The sequence below is a fragment of the Harpia harpyja genome, chromosome 5 (assembly GCF_026419915.1).
Source record: "Harpia harpyja isolate bHarHar1 chromosome 5, bHarHar1 primary haplotype, whole genome shotgun sequence".
NCBI lineage: Eukaryota > Metazoa > Chordata > Aves > Accipitriformes > Accipitridae > Harpia > Harpia harpyja.
This window is the reverse complement of record NC_068944.1, coordinates 61,535,186-61,551,298: the sequence shown is the minus strand read 5'-3', so window position 1 is coordinate 61,551,298 and position 16,113 is coordinate 61,535,186. Positions and strand designations below refer to the sequence as shown.

Here is a 16,113-nt window from a genome sequence, read left to right as displayed (position 1 = left end):
TATGCTCTTGTTTGAGCGTACGTACGTAATGTTCATGCCCATGTACAGACACCACAGCCCTCAGCCTCATGCAAATACTTCCTGATGTACATTTATAAGATGCATCCATGGCAGATGTGACTGATTTTTTTTCCCAAGTTCCAAACGATTTCTAGATGCACACTGTCCAAGCTCTTGAAGTGACTAAACACTGTATGATAATGTTAACACAGTACTGAAGACAAAAGAATAAACCCTATCTTACCAAGGCACATTCATTTGAGCTCAGTGCAGTGTTAACATGAAAGTAAGTCTGCCTGTTAGCTCAGAGATGATTTGTATAAAATGATACCTCCTGTAGGGCAATCACCTATCCTTAATGTGGAGAAGGCTTTTGTTCTGTGAATTTAGGCAGGTAGATGAGAAACATGAATTAGGAATCTCATTGCCATGTCTCTTACTGAAGCTTCTGAAGAGAGCTAGGAAGTTTGTATCTTAAGATGAACTGAACTTTTTTGAGATGCTCATCTTGCCATAGTCTGTAGTGAGAGTCTAGAGTGAATAAACTAACAGAAAGGACAAAATTAAATGTCTTTTCTTAGTTTGGATATATCTGGGCATGCAATCTGTTTCCACTTTCTAAGTTTTTGTTTTTTCTCAGATTAGCAGCCAGCAAGACAGAGGTGACCATGCTTTTTCTTCTCTGGAATTCATTGTAATACAATAACATCACCCACCATTCTCTTCTGACCCTGTATACAAAACTCTTAACTATGAGTCTGAAAACTCTGCTGTCTCCCAGATCATCTCTTTGCAGCACTGCAGTCCAATATTAAGCTATTCGGTTGTGCCAGCATTTCTTCTTTCTCTACCTTAAGATGCTAAAAGCACTAAGTACCTGCATATTTCCTTCCTTCTGCTACTGTGTTAGCTAGTGTTTTTGTGCAGCCTTAGTTATTTTTTTTTTCACTGGAGAGTGTGGTGGGTTGACCTTGTCTGGATGCTAGGTGTCCACCAATCTGCTCTATCACTCCCTCTCCTCAGCTGGACAGGGGAAGAAAAGTACAACAAAAGGCTCGTGGGGCGAGATAAGGACAGGGAGAGATCACTCACCAATTACTGTCATGGGCGAAACAGACTCGACTAGTGGAAATTAATTTAATTTATTACCAATCAAATGAGAGTAGGGTGATAAGAAATAAACCCAAATCTTAAAACACCTTCCCCCCTCCTCTCCCTTCTTCCCGGGCCCAACTTCACTCCAAATTCTCTACCTCCTCCCCTCCAAGCAGCACAGGGGGACAGGGAATGGGGGTTGCAGTCAGTTTAGCACACATTGTCTCTGCTGCTCCTTCTTCCTCACTCTCTTCCCTGCTCCAGCATGCGGTCCCACCCATGTGAGACAGTCCTCCATGAACTTCTGCAATTTGTGGGTTCTTCCCACAAGCCGCAGTTTTGCATGAACTGCTCCACCATAGGTCCTTTCCACATGTCCTTTCCACGGGGTACAGTCCTTCAGGCACAGACTGCTCCAGTGTGGGACCACCACAGGGTCACAAGTCCTGCCAGAAAACCTGCTCCAGCGTGGGCTCCTCTCTCCACAGGCCACAGGTACTGCCAGGAACCTGCTCCAGCATGGGCTTTCCCATGGGGTCTCAGCCTGCTTTGGGCATCCACCTGCTCTGGTGTGGGATCCTCTACAGGCTGCAGGTGAATATCTCCTCCACTGTTAACCTCGATGGGCTGCAGGGGGACAGCCTGCCTCAGCATGGTCTTCACCGTGGGCTGCCAGGGAATCCCTGCTCTGGCACCTGGAGCACCTCCTCCCCCTCCTTCTTCACTGGCCTTGGTGTCTGCAGGGTTGTTTCTCTCACATATTCTCACTCCTCTCTACTGACTGCTGCTGGTGTTGTGCAGGGTTTTTTTTCCCCCTTAAATATGTTATCAAAGAGGCACTACCACTGTTACTGATTGTCTCAACCTAGGCCAGCAGTGGTTACACAATGGAGCCAGCTGGCATTGGCACTATATGACATGGGGGAAGCTTGGATTCATGAAATCATTTAGGTTGGAAAAGAGGTTTAAGAGCAAGTCCAACCATTAACGTAACACTGCCAAGTCCACCAATAAACCACATCTACATATCTTCTGAGTACCTCCAGGGATGGCAACTCAACCACTTCCCTGGGCAGCCTGTTCCAATGCTTGACAACCCTTTTGGTGAAAAACTTTTCCCTAATATCCAATCTAAAGCTCCCCTGGCACAACTTGAGGCCATTTCCTCTTGTCCTGTCACTTTTACTTGGGAGAAGAGACCGACACCCACCTCACTACAACCTCCTTTCAGGTAGTTGTAGAGAGCCATAAGGTCTCCCCTCAGCCTCCTTTTCTCCAGACTAAACAAACCCAGTGCCCTCAGCTGTTCCTCATTACACTTGTGCTCTAGACCCTTCACAAGCTGCGCTGCCCTTCTTTGGAAGTGCTCTAGCACCTCAATGTCTTTCTTGTAGTGAGGGGCCCAAAAGTGAACACAGTATTCGAGGTGCAGCCTCACCAGTGCCGAGTACAGGGGGACAATCACTTCCCTCATCCTGCTGGCCACAGTGTTTCTGATACAAGCCAAGATGTTATTGGCCTTCTTGGCCACCTGGGCACACTGCCAGCTCATATTCAGCTGGCTGTTGACAAACACCCCCAGGTCCTTTTCCACCAGGCAGCTTTCCAGCCACTCTTCCCCAAGGCTGTAGCACTGCATGGGGTTGCTGTGACCCAAATGCAGGATCCAGCGCTTGGCCTTGTTGAAACTCACACAACTGGCCTCGGCCCATCGAACCAGCCTGCCCAGATCCCTCTGTAGAGCCTTTATACCCTCAAGGAGGTCAACACTCCTGCCCAACTTGGTGTCATCCACAAACTTACTGAGGGTGCACTCGATCCCCTTGACCAGATCATTGATAAAGATACTAAACAGAGCTGGCCTCAACACTGAGCCCTGGGGAACACCACATGTGACCAGCCACCAACCAGATTTAACTCCATTCCCCACCACTCTCTGGGCTCAGTCATCCAGCAGTTTTTTACCCAGCGAAGAGTACACCCGTCCAAGCCATGAGCAGCCAGTTTCTCCAGGAGAATGCTGTGGGAAATGATGTCAAAGGCTTTACTAAATTCCAGGTAAACAACATCCACTGCCTTTCCCTTATCCACTAAGCGGGCCATCTTGTCATAGAAGGAGAGCAGGTTAGTCAAGCAGGACCAGCCTTTAATAAACCTGTGCTGACTGGGCCTGATCACTTGCTTGTCCCGTACGTGCCGTGTGATGGTACTCAATCTGATCTGCTCCGTAATCTTCCCCGGCACTGAAGTCAGACTGACAGGTCTGTAGTTCCCTGGATCCTCCTTCTGGCCCTTCCTGTAGATGGGCATCACATTTGCTAACCTCCAGTCAGCTGGGACCTCCCCCCTTAGCCAGGACTGCTGATAAATGATGGAAAGCGGCTTGGTGAGCACTCCTGCCAGCTCCCTCAGTACCCGTGGGTGGATCCCATCCAGCCCCATAGACTTGTCCATGTCTAAGTGGTGTAGCAGGCTGCTAACCATTTCACCTTGGATTATGGGGGCTTCATTCTGCTCCCTGTCCCTGTCTTCCAGCTCAGGGGGCTGGATACCCCGAGAACGACTGGTCTTACAATTAAAGGCTGCAGCAAACAAAGCATTAAATACCTCAGCCTTTTCCTCATCCTTTGACAGTATGTTTCGCCCCCCGCATCCAATAAAGGATGGAGATTGTCCTTAGCCTTCCTTTTGTTGCTAATGTATTTATAGAAACATTTTTTATTGTCTTTTATGGCATTAGCCAGATTAAGTTCTAGGTGGGCTTTGTCCCTTCTAATTTTCCCCCTGCATAACCTCACAACATCCTTGTAGTGCTCCTGACTGGCCTGCCCCCTCTTCCAAAGGTCATAAACTCCTCTTTTTTTTTTCCTGAGTTCCAGACAAAGTTCTCTGTTCAGCCAGGCCGGTCTTCTTCCCTGCTGGCTCGTCTTTCAGCACAAGGGGACGGCCTGCTCCTGCGCCTTTAGGATTTCCTTTTTGAAGAATATCCAACCTTTTTTGACTCGTTTACCCTTCAGGACTGCCTCCCAAAGGACTCCATCAACCAGGCTCCTAAACAGGCCAAAGTCTGCCCTCTGGCAGTCCAAGGTAGCAGTTCTGCTGACCCCCCTCCTTTCTTCTCCAATAATTGAAAACTATCATTTTGTGATCGCTGTGCTCAAGATGGCTTCCAACCATCACATCACCCACAAGTCCTTCTCTGTTCACAAACAACAGGTCCAGCAGGGCATATTCCCTCGCTGGCTCCCTTGCAGCTGTGTCAGAAGGCTGCCTTCCAGCATCCTCCTGGACTTTTTCCGTATTGTATTTTATTGTTTTGTATTGTATTGTATTTTATTTCCAGCAGACATCTGGCTTTTCCAGCTTCTGGCATTTTGTCGGAGAAACTGCTCCTGTAGCCCCCCTGCTAATGAAACCTTGCCACACAAAGCCAATAGAGAGCCAGTTCCTTCTTCTACACCTCACTGCTGTCTTCACTTCTTGTTCACATCACAGAATTTGGATTAACATAAAATTAAGAAGTGACCAAAATTAAGCTTAATGGTATATTACTGGAATTTTCAGTTAATAAAAAGAAATCCAGTTTTGTTCATGCATAGTTAACACATACTAACTAATTGTAGTCTGAAGACATCCATATTTGTTAGTCAGTAAAAATTAAAAAATTAAAGGGAGGGATGAAAGTCAGTATTTAAGTCTAATTCATTTACAGTTTGAAGTCTGTTCTGTGATGTACTATGTCAATAAATCAGTGTATTTTAATTTCAGTTTGGTGGAATTTTCTGGAGGTGGAATTATAATTATTTGGTTGGGGTTTTTTTCTTTTACTTGGTTTTGGTTTTAGTTTTGTTTACTGTTTAAGTTTTAGCCATCATTAGCTTTTGTTAATATAAAGTGCAGTATAACCTTGCGTGATTCTACAAATAGAAAACTTCATATGAAATGAACAGTAATATTAGTGCTCTGCCAGAAAGGCAATGATCATACTAGACAAGTCTTCTATTTAAAATGTGAAGTTTTAAACCATTAATTGATAACAATGTTTAAAAATGTGAGGGAAAAAAACTCTTGACTGTATCTTGACTGTCTTTGTAATGATTAAATCACCAAGCATCTCATAAGATTTTATTTTCATTCTCCAAATTAACAAAGAAAGGTGTTTGGATTCTAAACATTTCTTCTGCAGGAATGAAAATGAGTCAATTAATTATGCCTACAAATTAAATAAGGCTATATACAAGTCTTATTGTCTGGAAGAAACTGTGTCATAATATTGACTGATGAAGAATAATTTTTTGATCTATTTTCAAATCTAGAAATATTTAATTTAGCACCAGCTTTTAGAAGAGAATTTTGATGTGGATGTTGCTATTATTACCTTCTTTAACTGATGACTGAATTACAAATATTGAAAGTGGGTATGTGAGGTTCAAATACACTCTGCCTGATTCAGAACAGTATTTTCCATCTCAAATCAGATTACTGTCAACGTTTGTTCTGTCTAAGGTTTGTTACCATAACTGTTAAGTAACAGCTGTGTCTATAAGGTTTCCCTTCTGTCCTCTCTACAGGGTAAGCTAAAACCAGTTTCTATCAAAATCCTATGATAATTGAAATAATTTCACAAAATAATGCATCTTGCTAAACTAAAATGTTGGTAACAATGCTACCTATTCTTTCTGCTTTCCCTTTTTAAGGCAAGAGATTAAATACTTGTTCTTAAAAATGAAATTATTTCTCTGCTCAACACAAATATAAATTTTTAAAACTATATTCTACAGGAGTGTATAAAAGCCAGGAAGCTCGGCTAATGCTCCACATATATCTCATTAAAGCACCCTCCCATACAACTGTGAGCAAGTTGAAAGAGGAAAAATGGGCTATGGATGGTTTTGTGAGTATATTTCTGCTACAAAAGAAAGAGAAAGATTTTTTTTTTTGTTTGAGATCATGCTGGTGTTCTAAACCCCCAAAATCCTGAGACATATCAATAGGAATCTTGTTAGGAATGCTGATTCATTAAATGAAATGAAAATTGTATTGTAAGATATAGGAGACCAGCCTGAGAGAAAATATGGGAATAGTCATAATGTGTAGGCACGATTATAATGCATGTTAACACAGAAGCCTTTCTCTTACTTTGGATTTTATTCCAATATACTGAGAAATTCTATCGTCATGATAATATAATAACAATTTCAAATAATATTATAATATATAATATTAATGTAATAGCAATTTTTATCATTAGGCTAGCAGTGATGTTTTACCTTTTGGTGACATTTTTAGAAATACCATGAAAAAGCTAAACTGTTACATGTATGGGGAAAACAAAATAGATTGCTCCAATTAAGCATTAAGCCCCTTGGAGGTTCTGGGGCTGAGCTTATTCTTTAAAAGGGAGAAGAAGGGTGCACATAACTGAGAGGAGGAAAGGTGAAGGAGAGGGGTAAAAGGAAGCAACAGCCCAGGTGGCTGGGACTTGTTTAAACCATGAGAGGGAAATCCATTCAGAGAATAGACAGGAAAAACAAACATCACCCAAGATAATGCTAAGGCTGGAAAAAACTGAGTGAGTTGGCCTGAGACACTTTATTTGTCATAGAATAAAGTAGATTTTTCAGAAAAGAAAGGGCCTAAAATAATTTGGATGATGATAAACACTCATATATCCCTATTACACCGTCTCATTTTTCAAGGAATCTGTCTGTTTTCTTATGTTTCACCTACTGGTAAAGCACTACAGGGACACCAATATGGGTGCACATGCCTAAAGAAGAGAAGAGGTGCACGTTGAAGTGTATGCATAAATTTATATTTGTATAACTTGTGGCACTACTTCAATAATAATTTTAAAAAAGGTGCAAAACCAGAACCAAAGCAAAAAACCCTAAACCTCTTAAACAGTAAATATGCTGGTAAAAGGGCTTCACTCCCTTGGTTTATACAAACTTCAGGCTTCATGAGCATGCTGCTGTGGTGAAAAAGTATGGTAAAAACAAGAAATTTACTTTCAGACTTCTAAATGTACAAAAGTACACAGTACAGTCCCTACATTCCATATGCTATTTACATACTGTTCTTATTTGACCATTTTCTTTTTTTTTTTTTTTAATCTTGGAACAGCTCAAACAGGCTGTTTTACCCCAAAGTAAGAAATTCACCTGAGAAATGCACCCTTTCTTCAGTGAAAACATAGCTTCAGGTCATTGCTGAAGACATAGTTATCTTGAGAAAGGGAAGCTTAAGGGAAAATCTTGAAGGAATCTGCCTCAGGACCACTGAATTTAAACCTAATAACTACCCTGGGAAGCAAGTACCTGTAAATTTGAATACAGTGTGTTTGTTTAGAAGGTACTTACCCTGATAAAGGAGATGTTCATAGGATTACAACCCTTTCTTCCCTCCCACAAGTCTTTTAGTTTATACTAGCATATATTGCTCTTGTACCAAAGCCTCGTTCAATATTCTTCTGGTCTACAGCTGTATAATTAAGTAGTTATTGGGATAAGCACTGAGAAAGAGCAAAGGAACTAACTGTCAGTTGAATGCAAGATCTTGTTTATTTATTTTTAAAGTAATTATTAAAACCTCAATACTTGCATCCTTAGGATTACCTACAATATAACTTTTGCCATCTAATTCCTAAAAAAATCAGATAAATATGAAGTATGTAAGATGCTTAGAAATACTGAAATCTTGAATTGCCAGAAACTTTAAACTTTGTTGGTTTAAAAAAAAAATACAGTTAAAGTTAGTATAAGATAGTACATGTGACCATAAGCCACCATGTCTAAGTTGTGCCTTTAACAGTTCTGTCTTTTCTTTTAAACTTTATAGATTTCCTAAAAAAAAGAGGGGTTTTTTAATGGGGAATAACAGCTACCAGTCAAGCATATTAGGATCTCTCTCTTCAAAATAGATACTTGTAACAAAATTTTCCCCATTTAATTCAGAGTACTTTTTGTTTACAGGTTTCTGCTGAACCTGATGGAGCAACATATGTTTTTCAAGGATTCATCCAGGGTAAAGATTATGGACAATTTGGACTTCAAAGATTAGGTATTTAGCAAATTCGAAGTTTTTGCCAGTTCATTGTTCCATATTCTGTTTTATTATGTCCAGCAGTATAAGGGTATCTGCAGGATGTTACGAGTATTGACATTTCATAGAATATTGAGATGTTCATTTCTTTAAAATCTCATTTAAGTAGTACTTACAAAGAGTGTTTTGTCAGAAGTGGTAAGGAGTTATAGATGCCTTACAATGTACTTCTTAGTATAGCTATATATTTGAAATGTTTTGAGAATTGTTTTTCTATGAATATGTGTAAAATGCATTTAGTTTCACATCTTGATAACTAGAAAGCCCATGTTATAGAATGCTCTGCTAAACTGATCTCTTGTTCAGGGTGCTGAAACAACATTTCACCTGAACATTTGCTAGAAGAGTGAAACTGCTAAATATTTGCAAGTAAATCTTAATGTTACTTTTAAGAAGAACAAAATCTTACGCACTTGATAAGCATTTATTTCCTAAAAATTGACTTCTTGGTTCTATACATTCAGTTCTACATCAAACTAACAGTCTTTATTTATCCTTTCTTGGAGAAGACAGCTCTGGTAACAGAGCTCTAGTAACAACATTCTGTTGTGCTTTTTAAGAAAAAGAACTTCAGTTACTTTTCTGTTACTGTTTTAAGAACAGTGTTATTTCCCCTTCAACAAGAATTTGAATTTAGTTAATATTGAATTCTTGAATAATAAAATATTACAAATATAATCAGTAATATAATCAAACATATGTTATTATAATTCTGACTTTTTGTAACACAGTACGTTAATGTGTATTAATAACATCCAAAACTTGAATCCCATACAGAGTTATGCAGTAAGATGTTTACTGTACCAGCATATATGTATTGTTCTCCTGACATTTTGCATCCACTTATTAATCAGAATATGGTTTACCACACTACATTTACTTTCCAGATGGGCTCAGCATACAGCTGTATGTATACAGCTGAACATATTATGATGACCCGATCACAAGGTGTTATTGAATTCTGAAGTTTATGGAGTAGTATGTGCTGGGGGGAAGAGACACATATATTATATTACTTGTTTTTTCTTATTATTCTTTTTAGGTCTTAACATATCTGAGGGTTCAAATTCTTCTAATCAACCACATGGTACAAACAGTAGTTCAGTGGCCATTGCTATCCTTGTGCCTTTCTTTGCCCTTATATTTGCTGGTTTTGGCTTTTATCTTTATAAACAAAGGTAAGTACAAATTAAGTATATAGAATTCCTGTATGACTTGGTGGTTTTATTGCCCTCAGTCTTTGTTACTGTAAATAAAGTTTTCTGTAAAACCACAAAATATTTGCAAAATATGCACATAGACAGTTCTTCCTACCTCCATTAAGGTCTGGCATAATGACTGAGAGATCAGTTTATTGTACTGTGCTATACTTTCATTCCTAGCGATTTAAAATGTTATAAATTTCTCTCTTTATGATACCAAAATAGATGCTATAAATTAATGGCATATGGGGAATAATATAATGAATAGACTTTGTGTGTACTTACAGTAGATTGCCTGTATTTTTTTTTTTACATGTGACAGAATTATGAGTCATATCTTGAGTAATTTGTTTTAATGCCTGCTGTGTTTATTGGCTTGCAAGTATATGCAAGTATTATGTCACTGAGAAGTTTCATTGTGGAACTCTTTCTGCATATGAAATTATTAGTTCATATGCAATTACCTTACATAGCCACCAGTCTTCTCAATTTCATTAGTCTAAGTTCAACAGTTTTGTTCATGTTACTGAGACCAGTATTAGTTCTTTGGTTTTAGTGTCAAGTAATCTTTTCCTATAGCTTTAAAGCGTTAGATAACTAAAGAAAATTTAATCACTTTAATGACAAGACAATTCATTGCCTACTAACTGTCAAAATGGTGATTTACATCTGGTAGCCTGACAATAATAATTGTAATATACTCACCAGGATAACATTAGTTTAAAACACGTACCATGATTTTTAAATGGTACCACTTGTTTTTGAACTGCTTCAGAATATGAAAAAATGCTCACGTAATTTTTTTCTACACTTGTTATTAACTGTATGCTGTAAGCACTTGTCTTTACATTTCATATTGATGATTTACAATTGTGATGGGTTAACCCTGGCTGGATGCCAGGTGCCCACCAGAGCTGTTCTATCACTCCCCCTCCTTCTCAACTGGACAGGGGAGAGAAAATATAACAAAGAGCTTGTGGGTCGAGATAAGGATAGGAGAGATCACTCACCAATTACCGTCACGGGCAAAACAGACTCAGTTTGGGGAAAAATTAACTTGATTTATTACAAATCAACCGGAGTAGGGTAATGAGAAATAAAACCAAATCTCAGAACACCTTCCCTCCACCCCTCCCTTCTTCCCGGGCACAACTTCACTCCCGGATTCTCTACCACCCCCCCAGCGGCACAGGGGGACGGGGATGGGGTTTACGGTCAGTTCATCACACGTTATTTTCTGCCGCTTCATCCTCCTCAGGGGGAGGACTCATCACACTCTTCCCCTGCTCCAGCGTGGGGTCCCACCCACGGGAGACAGTCCTCCACGAACTTCTCCAACGTGGGTCCTTCCCATAGGCTGCAGTTCTTCACGAACTGCTCCAGCATAGGTCCTTTCCACGGTGTGCAGTCCTTCAGGCACAGACTGCTCCAGCGTGAGCCCCCCACGGGGTCACAAGTCCTGCCAGAAAACCTGCTCCAGCGTGGGCTCCTCTCTCCACAGATCCGCAGGTCCTGCCAGGAGCCTGCTCCAGCGCGGGGTTCCCACGGGGTCACAGCCTCCTTCGGGAACCCACCTGCTCCGGCATGGGGTCCTCCACGGGCTGCAGGTGGATATCTGCTCCACTGTGGACCTCCATGGACTGCAGGGGGACAGCCTGCCTCACCATGGTCTTCACCACGGGCTGCAGGGGAATCTCTGCTCCGGCGCCTGGAGCATCTCCTCCCCCTCCTTCTTCACTGACCTTGGTGTCCGCAGGGTTGTTTCTCTTACATGTTCTCACTCCTCTCTCCGGCTGCCGAATACCGCCGTCCCAACTTTTTTTCCTTCTTAAAAATGTTATCACAGAGGCGTTACCACTATCGCTGATTGGCTCGGCCTTGGCCGGCGGCGGGTCTGTCTTAGAGCCGGCTGGTATGGGCTCTGTCGAACACAGGGGAAGCTTCCAGCAGCTTCTTACAGAAGCCACCCCTGTAGCCCCACCCGCTACCAAAACCTTGCCACACAAAACCAATACAACAATACAGTATGCATTTTGCATAACAATACATATGAAATGTTTTCAAGGGATTGAACTTTGATATTTTGAGTTATTTAATCAAAAAGGAAATGTTTCAGCTATAAATTCATTCTTGATAAATTTGTTGAGTCTTCAAAGAGAAAAAGAAAATCTCAGTCACCTGGCTGGGGAATTATTGCGTCTTTACAAGATTTTGTTGTACTCTTAACTATTTACCATCTGATCATCCAAGTGGAAATACCTACCTCTTCTCAGGCTGTTACCTCATTTTTTAAGTGAACACCATTTTAAATGAGTCATAAATCCCTTAAACTTTGATAAAGAGAGTACTAATTCTTAGCACAGATACTGTACAAAAAATGAGATGTTGTATTTAGCTCACATAATTGGAATTGGGAGCTAAATACTGTTCATATTCTTAAACCACTTTAGAGTCAGTGAGGAAAACTGCAGTTACAAATACTCTGTCTTTCTTCTACAGGACTGCACCTAAAACACAGTATACAGGATGCTCTGTACATGAAAATAATAATGGACAAGCTGCTTTTGAAAACCCCATGTATGACACAAATGCAAAGTCCGTGGAAGGGAAAGCAGTACGATTTGACCCCAACTTGAACACCGTTTGCACAATGGTATAATGTGGTAATGATATGTCTTCAAAGTCTGGAATTGACACACAACACAGTGCACACAGTTCACTGATTAAAAAAAAAGAAAAAATTAAAAAAAAATTAAAGCACACTTTTCAGGATATACTGGGTCACCTTTTCCTGAGGATGATAGACAAGAATGGGTTGTGGTTATTTTGTTTTGATTTTGTTTTTCATAAACTGGATAAGAATTCTTCTTCGTGTGTACCACGGAGAGTTTTAAAAAATTTTGCTGCACTCCATGAGTGTTACTCACAGTTTATTTGCTTTTTTAAAAAAGGAGGTTATTCTAAAACATAAAACATATTTGCATATATTGGAGGAGCATCCACTATCAGTATTTCTGTGCTTTATAAAAACTATAATAGAGGGACTGGGTTAAAAAAAAAGATATAGGTAGAAAATAAGAGCTATACTTACAGGAAACAATAGGTCACTGACTTCTCTTTAACAGTCATATGCTACATCTTTTTCATGAGTTTGTACCTTTTTTTCATTTATTTAGCCAGTTTAGTATTTTATTTTTCTCAGAACAGTTATTTTTTTAAGTCCAGGGTGTAGTATTTAGAAATCAGCAAGTACAACTTACTCTTTTCACGTCACAGAAGAAAAATTAAAACGTCATGTTCTTATTTAATGAATTTCCTTTCCTGCTTCACATCTTGCTTCCTTTTCATGTTCCAAGTCAAGCTCCTTTTCTCTGTTTCTGTTAACAATACCCCAAAATGGTAATGTTTCTACATTTCTTTTGTCAATCATACAACTAGACAATTTTTGCAATCAAGAAGCTAGTGTGAATTGACCTTTGTCATGTGGCTATGATGTTCCTTACTGTTGAAGATCATTCAAAAGAGTGACCATCTTACATTTTTTTCAAATGTGAAAACATAATTTCATGATATTTCCAATTAAAAAGTCCAGTTTACAGTAACATTAGTAATCAAATCCATATATCAAAAATTTAAGAGTCCATTTTTCAACCCATGCTAGTTAAATCTAAACTGTATCACATCAGTTTATTCCTTCAGCATTTTGTCAAAATGCATGCACAAAGCATGGTGAAATCCCATTGAAATTGATGCATTCCAACAGACTTCAATGAACTTTGGATCAGACCTACAAGGCAAGAGGAAGTTATAATTTGGAAATACTGTTTTCACATCTATTTAATCTATATATTCCATACTCTATGGAAACAAATCCTTACAGCTAATGATTTAAAATTGAATATATTACCATAGTGCAATGAAAACAAAAATATTAAAAAAAAAAATATATATATATATATATAAAGCCATGATTTTATTAGGGACAATCCATTCATTTTAGGGACAATTCAGATTCCACAGCCCTCAGATACAAGTTTTAGACATTCCAGAATCGCTTCTAAGGAAATGTAATTTTTAGTTTTACAGTTATTTCATATCAGAATTATTCAGTGACAACTCAGTAATTTATTTGATAGGTCATTGTCTTCCATTCATAGCATGAATCACAAATGCTGTGTGTTAGCCAGTGTGAATTATCTGTTATTGTCCCTTTCAGACATTAATAATTCTGTGAAAATCTAAACTTTTTATTACCGTAATAGAGAGTGCCTACCAAAAATCATTGTACCCAGGATTGCTGCTTGGATTTCTATAATGTTTGATGAATTTCTTATAAACCATTTTACAACACTTTGTTTTGAATATTCATACAACTCTGTCAAACTGTATTCTACTAAAAGGATGCTGTTTTATATTTTATACCATTGGTTGTTATTTATTCTTGTTTATTCAAATGACTGCAATAACTATGATTCATTCATTAATGTTAAGGTTAATACATTTGAGATCGTTTAAAATTTTTCTTCTGCAACTGGCTACTCCTCTTATATTAATGCATACACTTTTGTAAAGAAGTATATTTTTATGAAAAAGGATTTGTAAAAGTATGATGTAAATTTTCAGTGCAATGTAAACAAAATAAAAATGGACAATTGCTTTTTTTAACCATGTTTCTTCTTTGGAGGATGAGCTTTAAACTCATTTCAGTTGTGAAGATGAGAAAATAACCAAATTAATAATTTAAATCTAGTATTTTTGTGGGTCTTAAAATCATGTTATTTTTTTCTGAATCTTCCTGTGAATTTTAGGTGAGGTAGAAAAACTTAGATTATTTTCACAAATAAACAATGAGCACAATGTTTAAAATTATCTATTTACTAAAATGAATTTTTTGTTTGACTTGAAGAAGCAGATTTACAAAAGAAAAAAAAAAGGCTTATACTTGTCAACCCAGCGAAAAGCACCGAGAAACCTCTTTTTTTTTACTTTAAAAGAAAAAAAAAGAAAACCTTAGTGTTCCTCAAGGTTGTAGACAGCCTACTTTGCACATTAATTTTGCTACCTTTCTGCAGAAATGTACAGGTTGTACATATTAACAGGTAGTACCAGTGCATACAGTATTTTCTGGTGTTAAAAAAAAAAGTGTTGTGTTTTAATGACATTGAACTGGAGGGGAGGATCTTAATTATTTTACTGTAATATTAGAACTGTCTTTTAACTATCCCTTTTGCTTGCAAGCATGGAAAGTGAATGACAAATCCTGATCTGAAATGCTATTCATAGGATAACTGGGGGAAAAAAAAGTAATATTCTTTTGTGAATTTTGTACTCTACATAAACAAAAGGCCCATTCAGGCCCATGCTGAAATTACTGAACACTGTGTTCTTAAATACATTGGAAAGAGAAGAAAAGAGTCACTGTAAAAATGATACTGTGAGGATCATGCACTAATGTTTTTCAGGCAGGTTCTAGAGCAAATTGGTTAACTCTGAAAAGCAAAAAATCCTGTTTCACAGTGGCCAAACTTTCATATGCTACCTAGAATCTGAAGTTAAGCTCTTCATTTTCTGGTTTATGCATTATATGTTTTAACATATACAAGTAAATAAAACTTACATTGAACTTGTTCAACAATTCTGTTAATGCTTAAGCTAGTATCCAGCTTGCGCTTTTCAAGAATTATACTGACTTCATTGTAATAGAGAACGAACTATTCATAATAGATTGGGGTTTTTTTTTGTTGGGTTGAATTTGTTTGGGTTTTTTTTAATTTTGTTTTGATTTTTGGGGGGTTGTTTGGGGTTTTTTTTACTGTAGTTCTTGAGCTGTTTGACTCATAAATTGTTTCTGTGTGAACTGTTCAATTTTCTACTAGCAGAGTGGTTAATTTTCACTTTGGCCTATGGAATTTCAAGTTTGGGTTCCTTGATTGCAGTTGGTTAGCAGAGTCTACTCACTTTGTTTTTCTCAAGAAGATAGCTGAAATTAATTAGACTTTCTGTCCTCCAAGCACTTTGGCTACATTATTCAAGCAAACACACTACACAGAGAAAATATGCGAGAATACAGAGATTGTTATGCAACTCTGTGAGTCCTTTCAAGATCAATACTATGGACTAAGATTTAAAACTTCATTTAAGTTTCTATAAACAATAGCCACTAAAGTGGGTAACTCTGGAGGCACTGAGACTAGTTATCTCTGATACACATTGAGCTCTTTTAATTCTACATTATCTGTGTGTCAAGAGCTAACTGGTCCATGACATCTCATTAAAGTCATACTACAATCTGGTTCATTCCTGAAATCCAGAAACCACACAGTATCATCTAAACCCACCAAAGCAGCAATTCTAATAGAACTACTCAGAACAACTACACCATCATAAAATGGAGCTAAAAATGTCTAATTTTACTTTTGTTTGTGAAACAGAGCTGGCATTATTATGTAGACATCTTATCCTGGAGGAATTCCTTGACAACAATATAAGAAGCTATTCTTGTCAAGGAAATCATTTAATAGCTACAAATCTTAGAGCTTCTTATAGAGAGCTAATGGAAATTAAAGTGAGTCTATAGCTAAGTCACTAAGCTATTAATCTAGGTAAAAGGCAGCTTTTCTTTTCCAGGCCTTAAAAGTGTATTTCTCAACCCACTAGTACAGTTGGCTGAAGTTTTATGAAGTATTCATCATTTTTTCCAACATTAGTGAGA

At 38.3% G+C, this 16,113-nt stretch overlaps 1 protein-coding gene across 1 annotated transcript in view; it reads left to right on the top strand.

Annotated features, from left to right (window-relative positions):
- Positions 1–13,991, top strand: part of CSMD3 (CUB and Sushi multiple domains 3) — a 767,625-nt gene extending 753,634 nt beyond the window's left edge. The window contains exons 68-71 of the mRNA XM_052787755.1: positions 5,877–5,989; positions 8,070–8,157; positions 9,242–9,377; positions 11,901–13,991. Of these exons, the coding sequence (XP_052643715.1) occupies positions 5,877–5,989; positions 8,070–8,157; positions 9,242–9,377; positions 11,901–12,060 (497 nt within the window). The 3' untranslated portion in view covers positions 12,061–13,991. The remainder of the gene's footprint in view (positions 1–5,876; positions 5,990–8,069; positions 8,158–9,241; positions 9,378–11,900) is intronic.
- The last annotated feature ends 2,122 nt before the right edge of the window (positions 13,992–16,113 follow it).